This window comes from Musca domestica, unplaced genomic scaffold (assembly GCF_030504385.1).
Source record: "Musca domestica strain aabys unplaced genomic scaffold, Musca_domestica.polishedcontigs.V.1.1 48, whole genome shotgun sequence".
Lineage (NCBI taxonomy): Eukaryota > Metazoa > Arthropoda > Insecta > Diptera > Muscidae > Musca > Musca domestica.
Genome location: NW_026712340.1, coordinates 1,800,007 through 1,816,006, shown reverse-complemented (window position 1 = coordinate 1,816,006; position 16,000 = coordinate 1,800,007). Strand labels below are relative to the sequence as shown.

The 16,000-nt window shown below is 34.5% G+C and overlaps 1 protein-coding gene across 1 annotated transcript; it reads left to right on the top strand.

The window, feature by feature from the left end:
• The first annotated feature begins 1 nt into the window (after window position 1).
• On the top strand, window positions 2-13,374 carry LOC101899272 (neurogenic differentiation factor 4). Its single transcript, XM_005176001.4, has 3 exons — window positions 2-342; window positions 3,728-4,047; window positions 12,464-13,374. Exons 1-3 carry the CDS (start codon window positions 267-269, stop codon window positions 13,136-13,138), a joined length of 1,071 nt encoding a protein of 356 aa, XP_005176058.1. The 5' UTR covers window positions 2-266; the 3' UTR covers window positions 13,139-13,374.
• Window positions 13,375-16,000: the final 2,626 nt, after the last annotated feature.

Sequence of the window (16,000 nt, the reverse complement as noted above, 5' to 3'; positions counted from 1 at the left end):
TTTCCCTTGAGGTTGTCGGGATTTAGAAAAAAATTGAAATAACGGATTTTGAAATTTAAATTGAATATTTAAAATTAATTAAAAAATATTTATAAAAAGAAATTCAAAAATAAAAAAGCAAAAGAGAAATAAAGTGGTTTAAAAAGAGAGCAATTAAAAAAAGTTTGATTTAAAAAATTTAATATTAAAAGAAAATATTGAATATTAAGAAAATATCTAATAAAGCGTAAAATATCTGCAAATCAGTGATTATTATATAAAGAAAAATGCCCCGCAAGAAGCGTGCCGCAAGTCCTTTCGAATTAATGGATGATGATTATGACGAGGATGCCAGCTCACAAAGTAAGTTTAAATTTAATAGAAAAAAATAGGAGCAGTTGAAAATTATTTTCCCAAGAACTATGAGAAAAAAAGTAAATTTAAAAATATATTTCCAAACATAACAAGATCTCTAATCAGGAGTTTTTAATGAATATTTTAAAGGACTTTAAGGGTAGTTAAAGTGGAGTTTTGATAAAAAATTTTTGAAGGACCTATAAATGTAGGTTCTTTTCAATTTATTTTTTTATTTAATTTTTATTATAATTATAAATTATGATAAAGAAAATTATAAAAGCACTAGCAATAAAAGCTATCAGCTACTTTTTTTATAAAAATTGGTAACGACTGTCATAGGGATTTTTAAAGCATATTCTTTCGGTTTTAAATGACGGTCCAACCCTCCGTTTTTTCAGATTTTTTAAGGAATTTTGCCTTTCATTCAGACTAATAAACGACAGGTTCAGCTGACTACTAAAATAATATTTTTCCTGGAATATCAGAACTCTAATAAATGTTTTTAAGATTATTTTGTAAGCGTTCAAAATGCATTTTTAGAATATTTTCTTAAAGGTTCATCAGTCCGGTAATCAAGTTTTTAAAAGGATATTTGTAAAATTGGATTTTTTCAAAACAAATTTCACGATCAAAAATCAAAGTGATTAAAGGATTAGGTAAAGGACATAAATACATTGTTTTAAGGGACCACCCAATTTTTTATAACAAACCAATAAAAGAAGATGTCTTTAGAAATTTGACTGAAACTTTTTAAATGAAATTTGTTTAAGGGCTATCTGACGAAAAATTTTGGTGTTTAAAGGATTTTCTTGAGAATTTTTGTGAACCATCTAAACTAAAAACCCGGATTTGTAAAAGATTATTTAAAGGACTCTCAATCCAATACCCTTGAATATTTTCAAAATTTTCGAAGAACTCTTGGATTTTACGAGTTTCAGACCACAAACAGTGGATTTTAAAATACGTTTTGATGGACTACAGGCCAATAGTTGTGAAATTTTAAAGAACATTGAAGAAGAACTAAACTTTTTATAAATATTTATCAAAGACAATCAGGAGATTCAATATGGACCAATTTGACCAAAAAAACTGGATTTTTTTATGAACAATTTTTGATGGAAAGAATAGTTTTGCAAGGACTAGTAGACCAATAAACTTGGATTTTTAAAGAATTCTTATCGAGGACTTCAGTCCAATAAAAGTGGATTTTGAGAAAATATTTTTCAAGGACTATCAGGCCAATAAATATAATATTTATATTTCAAAAACTTTTATGCCAATGAGCGTGGATTTTTAAAGAATTTTTTTCAAAGGACTATCAGACCCACAAGCGTTGAGTTTTTAATAATTTATTTTCAAAGGACTATAAAACCAACAAACGTGGATTTTTAAAGAATATTTTTTAAAGGATTTCAGGTTGAGATGAAAAAACTGCTAGCAACTTCAGACTGTTGTCATGTCTAAGCTGCTTGTCCGTTAGCTGTTAAAATTATTCCAGTGACAGCTCATTATATTGTTTACAAGCGTATAAAAGCATTTTGGTGAGAATTTTTCAGAAAAAAAAAACCAGTAAAGAAAGTCTTAAAGTCGAAAGGGGCCGACTGCAACACTTTGCATATTTAGTGTAGCTTCACATAACAAATACAAGTTTTTATGGGGAATTTGTGAGAATTAAATCATACAAACTACGATTATAGTTATAATTAAAAGTCCAAAGGAACAAATATATGAGAGGAATATCCTCCTCTGAATCGATTTCTACTAAATATGACGAGGCATTTTTGCCTTTACAATTCGGGATTGTATTACCAATTTGGTGCACAATTAACTTCAAATCGGAAAAAGATATGTATGGGTGCTATATCCAAATTTTAACCGATCTCGATAAAATTCGGCAATGAGCTGTTTTGATATATTTCCCCAAATATCGTTACTACGGAGTGCATATTGCGGTTGTGCAGGATAAATTCAACAAATCGGATGAACAATATATATGGGAGCTGTAGCTGTATCTGAACCGATTTTCACCAAATTTGACATACTTGCTTCTAGACTCAATTTGACCGTAAGTGCCAAACTCTATCCTGTTGGGGCTAATATTGGTGCACAATAAATAAAGAAGCGACTTGATCGAAACCCGCGTCACATTGGCCGAAAAATGGCTCGTGAGCTGAACATATCGCAATGTTCCATTCGGCAAATATTGAAAAATGAGTTCGGGGTAATGCCACTGAAATTCTAAAAAAGTGCAAGAACTTACACCGCAAGGTCGAAAGTGGTAAACTGCCGATTTGGTTTTCTCCGATGAGAAAACATTCGTTGTCCTTCTGTTTGTAAACAAACAAAAAGATGGTGTTTACTTGCCAAAGAGGTCAGCTGAAAATGTGTACCTTCGGTTGGCCACCAGAACTCAAGCGCCGGCCATGGTGATGGTGTGGGCCGCCATAGCAGTCGATAGTCGCTCTTCACTCGTATTAATCGAATAAATGCCGAATATTATCGCGAAAATATTCTCGCCGTAGACCTTGGACATTTCAACGGGATTCAGCACAAGCCCCCCAAAAATGGTTACAAAATGAGGTTCCTCGCTTCATTTCCATCGCACAATGGCCACCAAAATCTCCGGATACCAATCCGTTGGACTTTTGTGTCTGGAGTATTTTGGAAAGCAGGGTTGGAACTAAAAAATACAAAAGTGTCGATCACCTCAAGCAAGCGCTTCGCCGGGAATGGGCCTAAATACCGCAGAGCAACATTCGGGCAGCGTGTGGTTGTTTTATTGGCCGTTTGAAGGCCATAATTCGTTGCAAAGATGACCAATTCGAACAAATCTAAACTTATTCTAAAATTTGATGCTATTTCGGCAATTTTTTTTCTTTCATTTAATAAATTTAAAAAAATATATAAAAATTATGGCGTTGACTTTGTTGCAGTTTTTTTATCTCACCCTGTAAACAGACGGCATTACTTTAAAAACCTTGGAAGCAATTAGTCGGTTTGCTAAAATAATACGATTTGTTCGTTTACTTTCCAGTAACATTTACTCCGTAAGAAGTTACTGAAAAAATACGAGAGAGAGAGAGAGAGAAACAAATTGCATAAATTAAACTAACCGCCCTTTCTCATTTCGCTCTCACTTACTGGACTTTTGGGTAAACGGTCAGCCTCCAGTAAAAATTTGTACAAATTATCGAGTAAACAAACACTCCTTATTTGCTTCGATTCAAACTTGTATATTGATGCAACGGGTCACTTTATAATTAACAATTGCAATTGTATAGGACATCGCACGTTCGCCATTAATATGATCAACCAAGAATCATCTACTACTACTTCTAACATCTTAACAAATATCTTTAACAGTTTCTCTTTTTTACTTTTCCCCAAACAGGTTCCCGCAACGATAATCCACCCGTGCAACGTAATGCTGCCAATGCCCGGGAGAGGGCACGTATGCGTGTCCTTTCCAGTGCATTTGGACGTTTGAAAACCAAATTACCAAACATTCCATCCGATACGAAACTCTCCAAATTGGACACCTTGCGTTTGGCCACGATGTACATAAAACAATTGAAGGCTGTCGTCGAAGGCAATGCTCCGTTGAACACAAACTCGGCCATGGGTGAGGCGGAAATCAATGGAGGACCATCATCGTTGCTGGGTGATACACCCAACTGTTTTCTGCAATTGCACAGTGGTGCTGCAAATATGGTAAGTTCAAAATCGAAATATCACAAATATCCTAGCAATCTACGGAGAAAAGTTCATGACCAAAGAAATGCATCAAATATTGGAAAATGTGCAATTAACATTTGTATGTGTGTGTGTGTGTGTGCGACTGAGTGTTGGAATACTTTTCCTTTCTTTGTGATTGACAAAATTGTTGTTTTCTTAAGTGGTGTCAGTGCCACCACTTATTGTTGTTCTGGCTGGCATCGGTTTGTGGGCAGGCAGCCCGCACCGGCTTTGTCACCACCGCAACAAAATCACAACCACAATTTATAGACATTACATATGGATGGAGCGGCGCGTATAGTGTGGGACAGACAAAAAGTCAGCTAGTCTGCCACCTTGCAGGCTGCATTTTGTCAACAGAATTCTTGTTGATTTGGCATTTGACAGTAATTCTTAAATGGTGTCATTAAATAAATTATCTACGGAAGTTCAGTGGTGTGTTTTCAAAAAAAAAAAAAAGAAAATTGCTGGGAAAATGATCAGTTTATTGGAAAGAGAATGAGACATTGGAAAAAATTCTTTTTGGGAGAGGGAGAACTTATAAGATTTTTGATTACTTCCGAATCTTCTGAAAACATTTTTAACTAATTCTCTTTTCATATAACTGCCATAGGATCTTAACTAGCTTTCTGAAATATATAGCATTTGGATCGTGTTCGATCCAAAGTAATTTTTGATTTCGATTGTATTTGTCGTCCAAATGTTCAGCTGAGATGGAAATTGACTATCATTGTCTAGCGTTTTGTCGTCTTGGAACTTTTGTAAGGTATACTCTATTATTTTATGGTTTGACATTTGGCACACAAATATTCTGTTAAAATGGAAACTGACTAACCTTAAGCCAAGAATAATTATGAAGAATAAATTGCTTCGTTCCTCAAGAAAAAAAAACACGAAAGAAAGTAGAAGAGAAGAAACCCCAAATCCGAGATAAATTCGACCGTGTCCCCCGAAACGAAAATTACGACCAAATCGGTTGCCCTCAACATACTAAAGATCTGGATACATGGCCGAAGTGACAATATCAATACTATATAGTTTTGTTAAATATTTCATTTAAAAAATGCCACTGGGACCTATAATGTGACCAATTGGGCGCCACTCTCTCATCCCGAAATCCATTGAACAAATTTTGCTAGGCTCTTAAGCGGACTGCCCTTTACAAGTCTTGGGTCTCAAAATGTCAAATTAGCACTCAAAATCGTCTGGTTCTGAGAAGCAAAGATACCTGAATACTGCGATTTCGTTATTAAATTGAGGTATCTTCAAAATGCCGAATGGTATGGGTTTCACCCAGGTCCGCTTAGAAGCCACAGTTATTTCCACTGACAGATCGGTGTAGAATTTCACGTAAAATATACTTTCATTCTCCGAAAACTGTAATGAAGAGGTCTTACTGACGAGGATATATTCTTTATCTCCCCTTTCTTGATTTCTCCCTCTCTCAAGGTTTAACGTTTCTAGAGAATCCAACAAAATAGTTCTACACCTGAAACTACAACTCATCCAATTGTGGCAATTTGGTTAAGAACAGGTCTGCTTGGTTACATTTCCTGCGAAGATGGGCTATATCGGTCTACGTATCGTATAGCCCCCATATAACGGTACCCCCAATATTCGGCATTTTGATGATTTTCAATGAAGTTGTCTGACTACTTCACCCCCTGGAAATGTATTGTCTATATAGGTTTACGATATCGTATATCCCCCGTAAAACGGTACCTGCCTTCATTCGATATTTTGATGATTTCAGCTTCATTTTTCAATGGAATTGTCTAAAAATCCGTACTAAAAGTTCTTACTAAGCACTTTACCACCGTGAAGAGAAATATCTATATAGGTCCACAATATCGTATAGCCAAAAAACAACGCTCCCTCCCGATATTCCATAATTAAACAATTCTAGTTGTTTCAAATTTCGTATTTAGAGTTCGTAATGGGAACTACAGTCTATGCCAGAAAATTGTCTATACAGGACCAGGTCTTCGTATTGGCCCCATATATCAGCACCTCCCGTTATTCGGTGTTTTTATGATTTTAGGTGCAATATTCACCGAAATTGTTTGAAATTTCGTATTTGAAGTTCCTAATAGGTACTACAGCCCGTGACAGAAAATTGTCTATGCATGTCTAGGTCTTCGTATAGCCCCGATACAACGGTATTTTGATGATTTCAGCTACATTATTCACCGGATTTTTATACCCTACACCACAAGGTGGTCAGGGTATTATGTCTTTGTGCATTTGTTTGTAACAGGCAGAAGGAAACGAGATAGACCCATAGTTCCTTTTGATGATCTGCATAGAATCACATTCTGAGTCGATTTATGCATGTCCGTCCGTCCGTCCGTGTGTCCGTCTGTCCATGTATTTTTGTAAACAATACAGGTCGCATTTATTGCCCGATCCAGATGAAATTTTGCAAAGATCTTTTGTTTGGCCCAAGGACGAACCCTATTGAAATTGGAAATAATCGGTCTAAATTTAGATATAGCTCTTATATATATCTTCGTCCGATTTGCCTTTTATTGTGCACCAAACGTGTAATATCAGCTCGAGTTGTATGGAATTTTGCACATGCATCCAAATTAGGCCTGAAAATATGTATGCCAAATTTGATCGAAATCGGTTCAGATATAGCTATAGCTCCCATATATATTGTACATCCGATTTGTTATTTTTGTCCACCGCCGCAGTAATATGCACTATGCAACAACAATATTTGGGGAAATATATCAAATACAGCTCAGAAATACATTTGCTAAATTTTATCGAGATCGGTTCAGATTTGGATATAGCTCCCATATATAACTTCGTCCGATGTACCTTTTATTGTGCACCAAACGTCTAATATTTGTCCAAATGGGATGGAATTTGGCACTTACGACCGAATTGAGTCTAGAAGCTAGTATGTCAAATTTGGTGAAGATCGGTTCAGATATAGCTATAGCTTCCATATATATTATCCATCCGATTTGTTATATTTGTTACCCACAGCCGTAATATGCACTCCGTAACAACGATATTCAGGGAAATATATCAAATACAGCTCAGAAATATCTTTGCCAAATTTTATCGAGATCGGTTCAGATTTGGATATAGCTCCCATATATATCTTTATCCGATTTCAAATTAATTGTGCACCAAATGGGCAATACAATTCCGAATTTAAAAGATACAAATGCTTCGGCATATTTAGTCCTTTGAACTTTAAATTATAATTATAATCATAGCTTGTATGATTGAATTCTCCCATAAAAACTTTTAATTGTTATGTGGAGCTCTACTTAATTAGCAAAGTGGTGTAGGGTATCATAAAGTCGGCCCCGCCCGACTTTAAGACTTTCTTTACTGGTTTTTAAGTTTTGTATTGAATATTGGCTTATGACAAAAGTTGCCTATGCAGGCCTACGTCTTCGTATAGACCCCAATATAACGGCTATGTTCGGTATTTTTAAAATTTTAACAGAATTTTTTTGAAAATTTTTAAATTCGTAATAATTGGTGGTGGGCATTCAAAGTTCGACCCGGCCGAACTTACTGCTTATTTACTTGTTTTTTTTTATTTCAAATTTCCATCATTTGCAAATTTGCAAAATTTCTCCCTCAAATCGTTCTTTTTGCAGAACTATTGGGTCAACAGACGACTCTCACAGACATATTGCAATAGTTATTACAGACTTTTGGGTGACATAACAGTACTAATGGAAAGTTTACATGTTGACCGATAGTATCGATTATATCATGGAAAGTTAGCTATCATGGATATCGAATGCTTTTTTTATTTTTACAATTCCCTCTTTTGCAGATCTACCATTTAAATATCATGCAACTAAAGTTGCGTTTCAGAACCTGCAAAATAGTGCTATATTGTACAAGTTTTACAGTTTTTTTTTTCTTGAACACCGTTCCCATACAGGAAAACCTAGTAAAAATTGTAGGCAAAATGAAGAGAGGTTGTTTTTGAGTTTTTCGCACTGTTAGGCTGTTTTAAATCGTCGTTTTTTTAAACTACGAACATTTCATTTTCTTATTTTGGCTATAACTCCTTTATTATGGAGTTCTCATTAACCACTTTTCACCAGGTGTTTTGCCGAGTAAAAAATAGTAGCATAAAAAATAGTAGTCATGTAATTTCGATATTTTTAATAGTTTTCCGTTCCGGCACTTTATAGACAAAGCTGTTCTCAGAGCGAATGTAACATTTCTTTCTATTACTAGTTCTACCATTAAAAAAACACGGGAACATAGCTAATATTTTTTAGGCAATCGTCGTGACTTTTAGGTCAACAATATACGGTACTCTCTCTCTCTCTCTCTCTATCACTCTATAATTTACATCTCTCACTCAAACTTACTCAAGATGTCAATCTGTTAATCTCAAAGAGATTAAATGTAAACATAATTTATTCACATCCATACCTACTTCACCTTTAAGTACTCCATTACTGCTGGTGGTGGTGATTCAAATAATCCCGCTGCTGCCGGTGTTAGTTGCCAGTCAATGAACGATGACGATGAAGAAAAAGCTGAAGCCCCCCAAATGTGGACAATTTGTATTTAAGGTTGTTGTCCACAGAATACTACAATTTTCCGTGTAACATGATATTTTTGTGGAAATTTATACATATGCAATACTCACATACATATCCACCTTCATACGCAGAAGCATCTTCATAAATATTCCATAGATCTCCGATGAGACATCGTCGCAATGACTAAAATTTGAATTTATGACAGTTTAGCTGGCAGTACTTACTTTTTGAAGAGATTAAAATCTCAAATAGACAGGCTATTTGGAGACAAACGACATCGAGTATTCGATCGCACATTAACGCATATAATGAGTATTTAAAGGTTATGTTGTTGTTTTTGCTATTTTCTATTTTTCGATCGTCTAAAGGTGTATTTTTAAATGCAGATATTATTTCTAGTTCTATATTTGTTGTTATTCTTCCAAATCTTTGAGATGAGTTTTTGACAGCCTTGACTAGTTGAAGTACTTGTCATTTGTTGAGCATTTTTTTTTTTGTTTTTGGCTCTCGCTGCCGCCGTTTCAGCCGTTTTTCATGATATTTTCTGTTTTGGGGACAATTTTCTTTTGGCTGGCATTTTCACAGACATTTTGTTATTTTAACAGCCTTCATAAAATAAACAACAGCAACATCAAAAACAGCAACAAACAAACTGAGAAAATATTATTTTAAATTTCATGTGAAAAATGAAATGAAAAATCAAAAAACAAAATGTTCGACGAATTTTTCATGAATAATTCATGCAACAAGAAGTGGGTAATCGTATAGCAAATATCGCTTTGTCTCAGGGCGAATTGAAATAAACAAATCGATAAAATTCAAATTCTAGAAATTAATTTGTGATTCATATACACAATTGCTCCGTTCCAGAACCTTTGAGAATCTAAAAATGTTACTACAATAACCTATGTTTCCTTTATGATATCGAAGAAAAATGTAAGACTTGAAGATTCTTAGCAAATATTAAAAAAAAAAAAAAAAACAAGTAAAAAAGCGGCATGCCTGGCCGATCTTTGAATACCCTCCACCATTTGGAACGATTTTGGCAATCTTCAAAAAAACAAAATCCGTTAAAATTTTTTTTAAAATCTTAAAAATACCGAATGTAGCCGTTATATTAGGGTCGTCTATACGACGACCTGGACCAGCATATGCAAATTTTGTCGTAAACCATTACAAAATACAAATGCGAAACTTGTATAAAACTATTCGGCGAATAATGTAATTAAAATCATCGAAATTCCGAATATAGAGAGGGGTCCGTCATATTGGGGCTACACGAAGACGTGGACCTGCACAGACAATTTTCTGTCTTAGGCTGTAGTATCCATTACGAAATTCAAACAAAAAATTTGAAACAATTCCGGTGAATAATGTCGCTAAAATCATCAAAATACCGAAAAAAAGGAGGTACCATTACATTGGGGCTATACCAAAACGTGGACCTACATTACACATTTTCAATACCAAAAATTCTGCAGACATAAGACACTTTTGGGTAAAATCTTATCAACCTACTTTATTTCGTTCAGATGCTAAAGTGATTTCCACAGACGGATAGACGGACGGACATCCCTAAATCGACATAGAATTGGTACCAGAAGTAGTGGACCGATATTACCCATCTCCGAACTCGTTCAAAGTTTTATAATAATAGTACGATCGGATACTCCCTGCGAGAGTTCGCTTCGGGAGAAAGAAAGAAATGAGAAATGAGAGAGAGAGAGAGAGAAAGAAAGAAATGAGAAATGAGAGAGACATTTTGACATTTGAGTTTCTGAGATTTTTCAAATTCATACTCAGAAGAATACAGACATGGTAAAATTAAGAAGGTAAAGTCATTTCAAAAAAGCATTCCCATCTCTGCATTTTCTGTAATTTATCTTGTCATATTTCACAACATAAAAACAGGTTCCCATCTCTGATTTGTGTATGTACAATAGATTTATAAATACAATTTTTGACAATGGGATGTTGTCGAATGAATACATATACAGGTCCATGTCTTCGTATAGCCCCCATATAACGGTACCTCCCGATATTCGATATTTTGATGATTTTTTGCGACATTATTCACCGGAATTGTTTCAAATTTGGTATTTGAAGTTCGTAATGGATACTACAGCCTAAGACATAAAGTTGTCTGTGCAGGTCTGCGTCTTGGTGTAGCCCCCATATAACAGTTTTAATTTAAGTGGTATCTTTCGACTATGTTTTTTTTTTTTTCAAAATTATTCAAGATCCTTCAATATGGTGGAGGATATTAAAAGTTCGGCCGGGTCGAACTTTGCTACTTTTTAAATTGTTGATATTACATTCTTGAGGCTACTGGAACAGAGCAAATGTAAATAACAGAGAATTAAGAGCTGGATATTATTTGAAATGAGGTTTCCTAGAAAATGTGATACCATAGCAAACACTGATTTTGAAAAGGTCTAAAACTATGCCCTGTAGCTTCCTCGATTCGATTTCCTCTTTAAAAAATCTATAAAATAATAATGTATGTAATACTAATGAATCGATCTTCTCTTCCCTAATTACGGAAATACCCAATTTCAACAAATCTATCGCATACTTAAAGGCCATCGAATCGTAAAATACGTCACACAACAAAGGGTGTCCATATGGAATCATTTCTACTCCACCGCCTCGAGAAGTATGACTGATGTTTGGTATTTGTATTGTTTGTTTTTTGTTTTATTGTTGTTATTGCTGTTGATGCTGATAATTTGTTTAGGCTATGAAAATACCGCACACTTTATTGCCCACAAAATGTTGTGATGATGTGAGGCGAACAACATGGTGTTGTTGTGGACGGATGATGATGATGGTTGTGGTGGCTAAGGCGACATGGGAGATAGGTTGTTGGAATGGGAGGATATAATATGGTTGTAATTAGCATGTGGCAAATATCAAGACACACAATTTGCTGGTTAGTTTCATGTTGTCCATTGTTGTTGTTGATGGTTCGTTGTTTGATGATAAACATTTGTGGATGGATGGATTCCTTTTGGTTTGCTGGCCAATTTGTGTTTTTTCCTACTTCAATGTTTCCACCAAAAATTGGTTACAGCAACAGATTGAATAAAAACAAGTAAAAAAAGCTGTAATTTTGGCCGGGCCGAACTTTGAATACCCTCCACCATTTGGAACGAATTTGGGAATTCTCAAAAACAATAAAATCCGTTAAAAATTCTGCGAAAATATTAAAAATACCGAATGTAGCTGTTATATTAGGGTCTATACGACGACATGGACCTGCATAGGTAACTTTTGTCATAAGCCATTACAATATTCAAATGCGAAACTTTAAAAAAAAGTCGGTGAACAATGTAGCTAAAATCATCAAATTACCGAATATCGGGAGGTATCGTTATATGGGGGCTATACGAAGACGTGGACCTGCACAGAAAATTTTCTGTCTTAGGCTGTAGTATCCATTTCGAACTTCAAATAACAAATTTGAAACAATTCCGATGAATAAATTCGCTAAAATCGTCTACATACCGAATATCGGCAGGTACCATTATTCGTTCGGAAGCTAGAGTGATTTCCACAGACTGATGAACATCGCTAAATTGACATAGAATTTTATGCTGATCAAGAATATACATATATACTTTGTAGGGTCTAAAATGTATATTTCGAGGTGTTACAAACGGAATGACAAACATAATATACCCTCAATACTATGGTGGAGGGTATAACAATTTACATTGCTGGCAGAAAGTTATGGTTGTAAATCAAATTAGAGGGAGAAATTATATAATTACATTAAATTAGTTGGTATACATTCAAATTTAATAAAGTTAACAATGCAAAAATAAACATGAATCATCATTCCTTTCTTTTTACAGAACTGGCCATTTGGGTTGCATCATCAAGTCAATCATCACTCCTCAGCCTCAACGAATCGGTCTCAAACCTACAATACCTCCTATGTAACAAATGGCACACCAACATGGTGTCAAACAGAAACCAATCCTGCCAAAAAGACTCGTTTTGATACGGAAAACTATCAACAACAGCAGCAACAACCCATAAATCCACATAACCACGAACAGCAACAAGAAAATCCACCATATCTATTGACCCTGATTTCATCATCCACGCCGCCAACGCCCCCCAATTCTCAACCAGCCGATAACACAATATGGTATTCGGAAACACCTTCACCGGATTTAAGTAGCTCAACAACGACGACGACATCTTCCTCAAATGGCATCGGTGGCTATGACGGCCCCTCACATCACCATCCACATCAAACACTTCCCCATCATCATTCAAACATTTTATTGGAGCATCATTTAGCGCATATGCAACTAACACCGCCACATTCCAATGCCAATCGTTCCTATCCACAACATCATCACCAACATCATGCGTCCTTGGCCCATCAGCATCAACACTATTCCCAACAGCAGCATCATCAACAGTATTCTCATCATTTGCCGCCATTGTCGGGTGATGGTCGTCAGCACGAATTACAATATATTAATTCAAATAATTTAACAGCAGCCTCAATACGTTAATATTTTGTAGGGTCAATATGGATGACAACAAACTGAATATGTTTTGTCCATATGAATCTGCAGATCACTGCAATAGGTGTTCGTTATTACCACCAATGAACTACTCTCTTACTCTTTTGTAATTAAATTTTATAATAATTTGTAATAGTTATAAATCTAATTAAGTAATTATTTGCATAATAATAATTAACAAAAGTATTGAAATAATAAATTAAAATAAATATTTATTTATTAAACGAGTGTGTTTTTTTTTGTAATGGAAGTTTTTATTCTTCCTCATTAGCTTAATTGCATTAAAATAATCAGCGCCTAAAATTATGCTTTATTTTTATTGCTTTATTCCCTCGTTGGAAAAGGGATATACAGTTTCGGTTTATTAATGCTATATTGGCGTATGTTTTTAGTGGTGCAACTAGCAAAACATCAAATATTCAAAATCATTTTCATACATTCCAGTGGATTTATCTTCAATAGATCAATTTTTCAGCTTGGCTTATCGATTGAAAAGACAGCTTGTCCCGCAAGCAATCATATGTTTTAGCTAAAACAAGTAAATAAACATTAAGTTCGGTCGGGCCGAGACATTTTAATATAAAAGTAAGACCTTTTGCATAATGCAGTTAAATTTATCAAAAATGCATAAAGTGAGTGAGGCCGTTATATGGGCCATACCAAAACGGAGACCTCTATAGGCAATATAATACTTCAAGGATTGTCATCTATCAAATCTTCTAAAATACCAAATTTGAAAACAATTATATGGGTAAATGTGACTCGGACTGTCAAAATACCGAATACCGGTGGGTATAGCCATGGTACAATGATATCAAGGTAGGGCTATGATACCATATGATTTTAATTTTTTTATTTTCTTGGCCTAATACGTCATCTTTTTTTGTTTATGTATGTGTTTTTTTTTTTCAATAACAAAAAAAGTTCAGAAAACATTCAATTCAATTGGCTATACCCATGGTACAATGATATCAAGGTAGGGCTATGATACCATATGATTTTAATTTTTTTATTTTCTTGGCCTAATACGTCATCTTTTTTTCTTTATGTATGTGTTTTTTTTTTTCAATAACAAAAAAAGTTCAGAAAACATTCAAATTGGAGTGTTTTCAAAATGTTCATTTCAACGCATGCATGGACAAAATCTAGAGTTTTTGTAGCGAAATAATACTTTATAGATATATAGGTCTACCCATGGAAGAAGAATACAGGTAGATGCATCAACGCTTGGGAGCATTGATATGTCAAAAAAATTTAAATGTTTTTTTCAAATGTAGTAGAATGTAGTCGGAGGCTATTATAATTCGCGTTTTTCAACAATTTTACCGAATTTGAATAATTTTTCATTCAACATTTTCAATCCCATAATTGGTTTGACAGTTCATTGTCCCAGCAGCTGTGTCGACGCGTCTACCTATATTCTTCTACCATGGGTCTACCTGTTTGGCTTGTAATGTCAGAATTAGTATCAAAACAATAAAAAATCAAACAACTTGTTGCATTTATTTTTAATAAATAATTGAAAACCGCGATAACTGAATGAAAGGTCAACACTTCTTTTCAAAATCATGTACTATATATCTCTAAAGTATTATTTCGCTACAAAAACTCTAGATTTTGTCCATGCATGCTTTGAAATGAACATTTTGAAAACACCCCAATTTGAATGTTTTCTGAACTTTTTTTGTTATTGAAAAAAAAAACACATACATAAACAAAAAAAGATGACGTATTAGGCCAAGAAAATAAAAAAATTAAAATCATATGGTATCATAGCCCTACCTTGATATCATTGTACCATGGGTATAGCTATATATGTGTTCTTTAGGAAAACGTGGACCATTATGAACTGCAAATTCCTATTTTTATCAAAATATCGAATATCGGGATTTACCCTTATGTGGGGGCTATACCGAAACGTGGACCTATACATACAATGTTTCGCCATCCCAGCTATAACTCATTATAACCCACAAATACCAATTTTTAGACAAATCGTGGGAAAATGTGGCAAAAATCATCACAATACCCAATATCGGGAGGTACCCTTATATGGGGGCTATGTCGAAACGTGGACCTATACATACAATGTTTAGTCACCCGAGCTATAACCCATTATAACCTACAAATACCAATTTTTAGACAAATCCATGAAAATAATGTGGCAAAAGTAATCGAAATAATGAATATCTGTAGGTAACGCTATATGGGGGCTATACCAAAAGGTGGACCTCTGCATACAATGTTCCTCCACAAAATCTAGAACCCACTATAACCTGCAAATACCGATTTTAAGACAAATCCGCGAAAAAAAATTGGCAAAAATCATCAAAATACCGAATATCGAAAGGTACCATTATAGTAGGACTATACCAAAACGTGGACCGATGTATCTCACTTTCAATACCAACTATCCTAGACACAATACAAATTGTTCTGCTAAATTTTGAGGCTCTACGTCAAATAATGTGGGCTGAATAGTGATTTCAACCGACAGACAGACAGACGGACATAGTTAAATCGACTTAGAATTTTATGCTGATTATGAATATATATATTTTATGGGATCTACGATGAATATGAATATTTATAAAAAAATGTTTTAACACTGGTTTTTTGATTATTCAAAAAAAAAAAAATAAGAGAAATTGGACGGGTGAGCAAGGTCTGGTTTTTGAGCAGCGTTGAACTAAACGTACTTTTACGCTTAAGAATTCCAAATAAAAATGTTTTCAAATTGCTTAAACCAACACAAATCACTCAAAAAGGAAGAAGAGTTAGAAGTGATCGCAACAAAAAAATATCCGACATTTAACATTACTGATAACTACAGAGCTAGCCCAATGACCA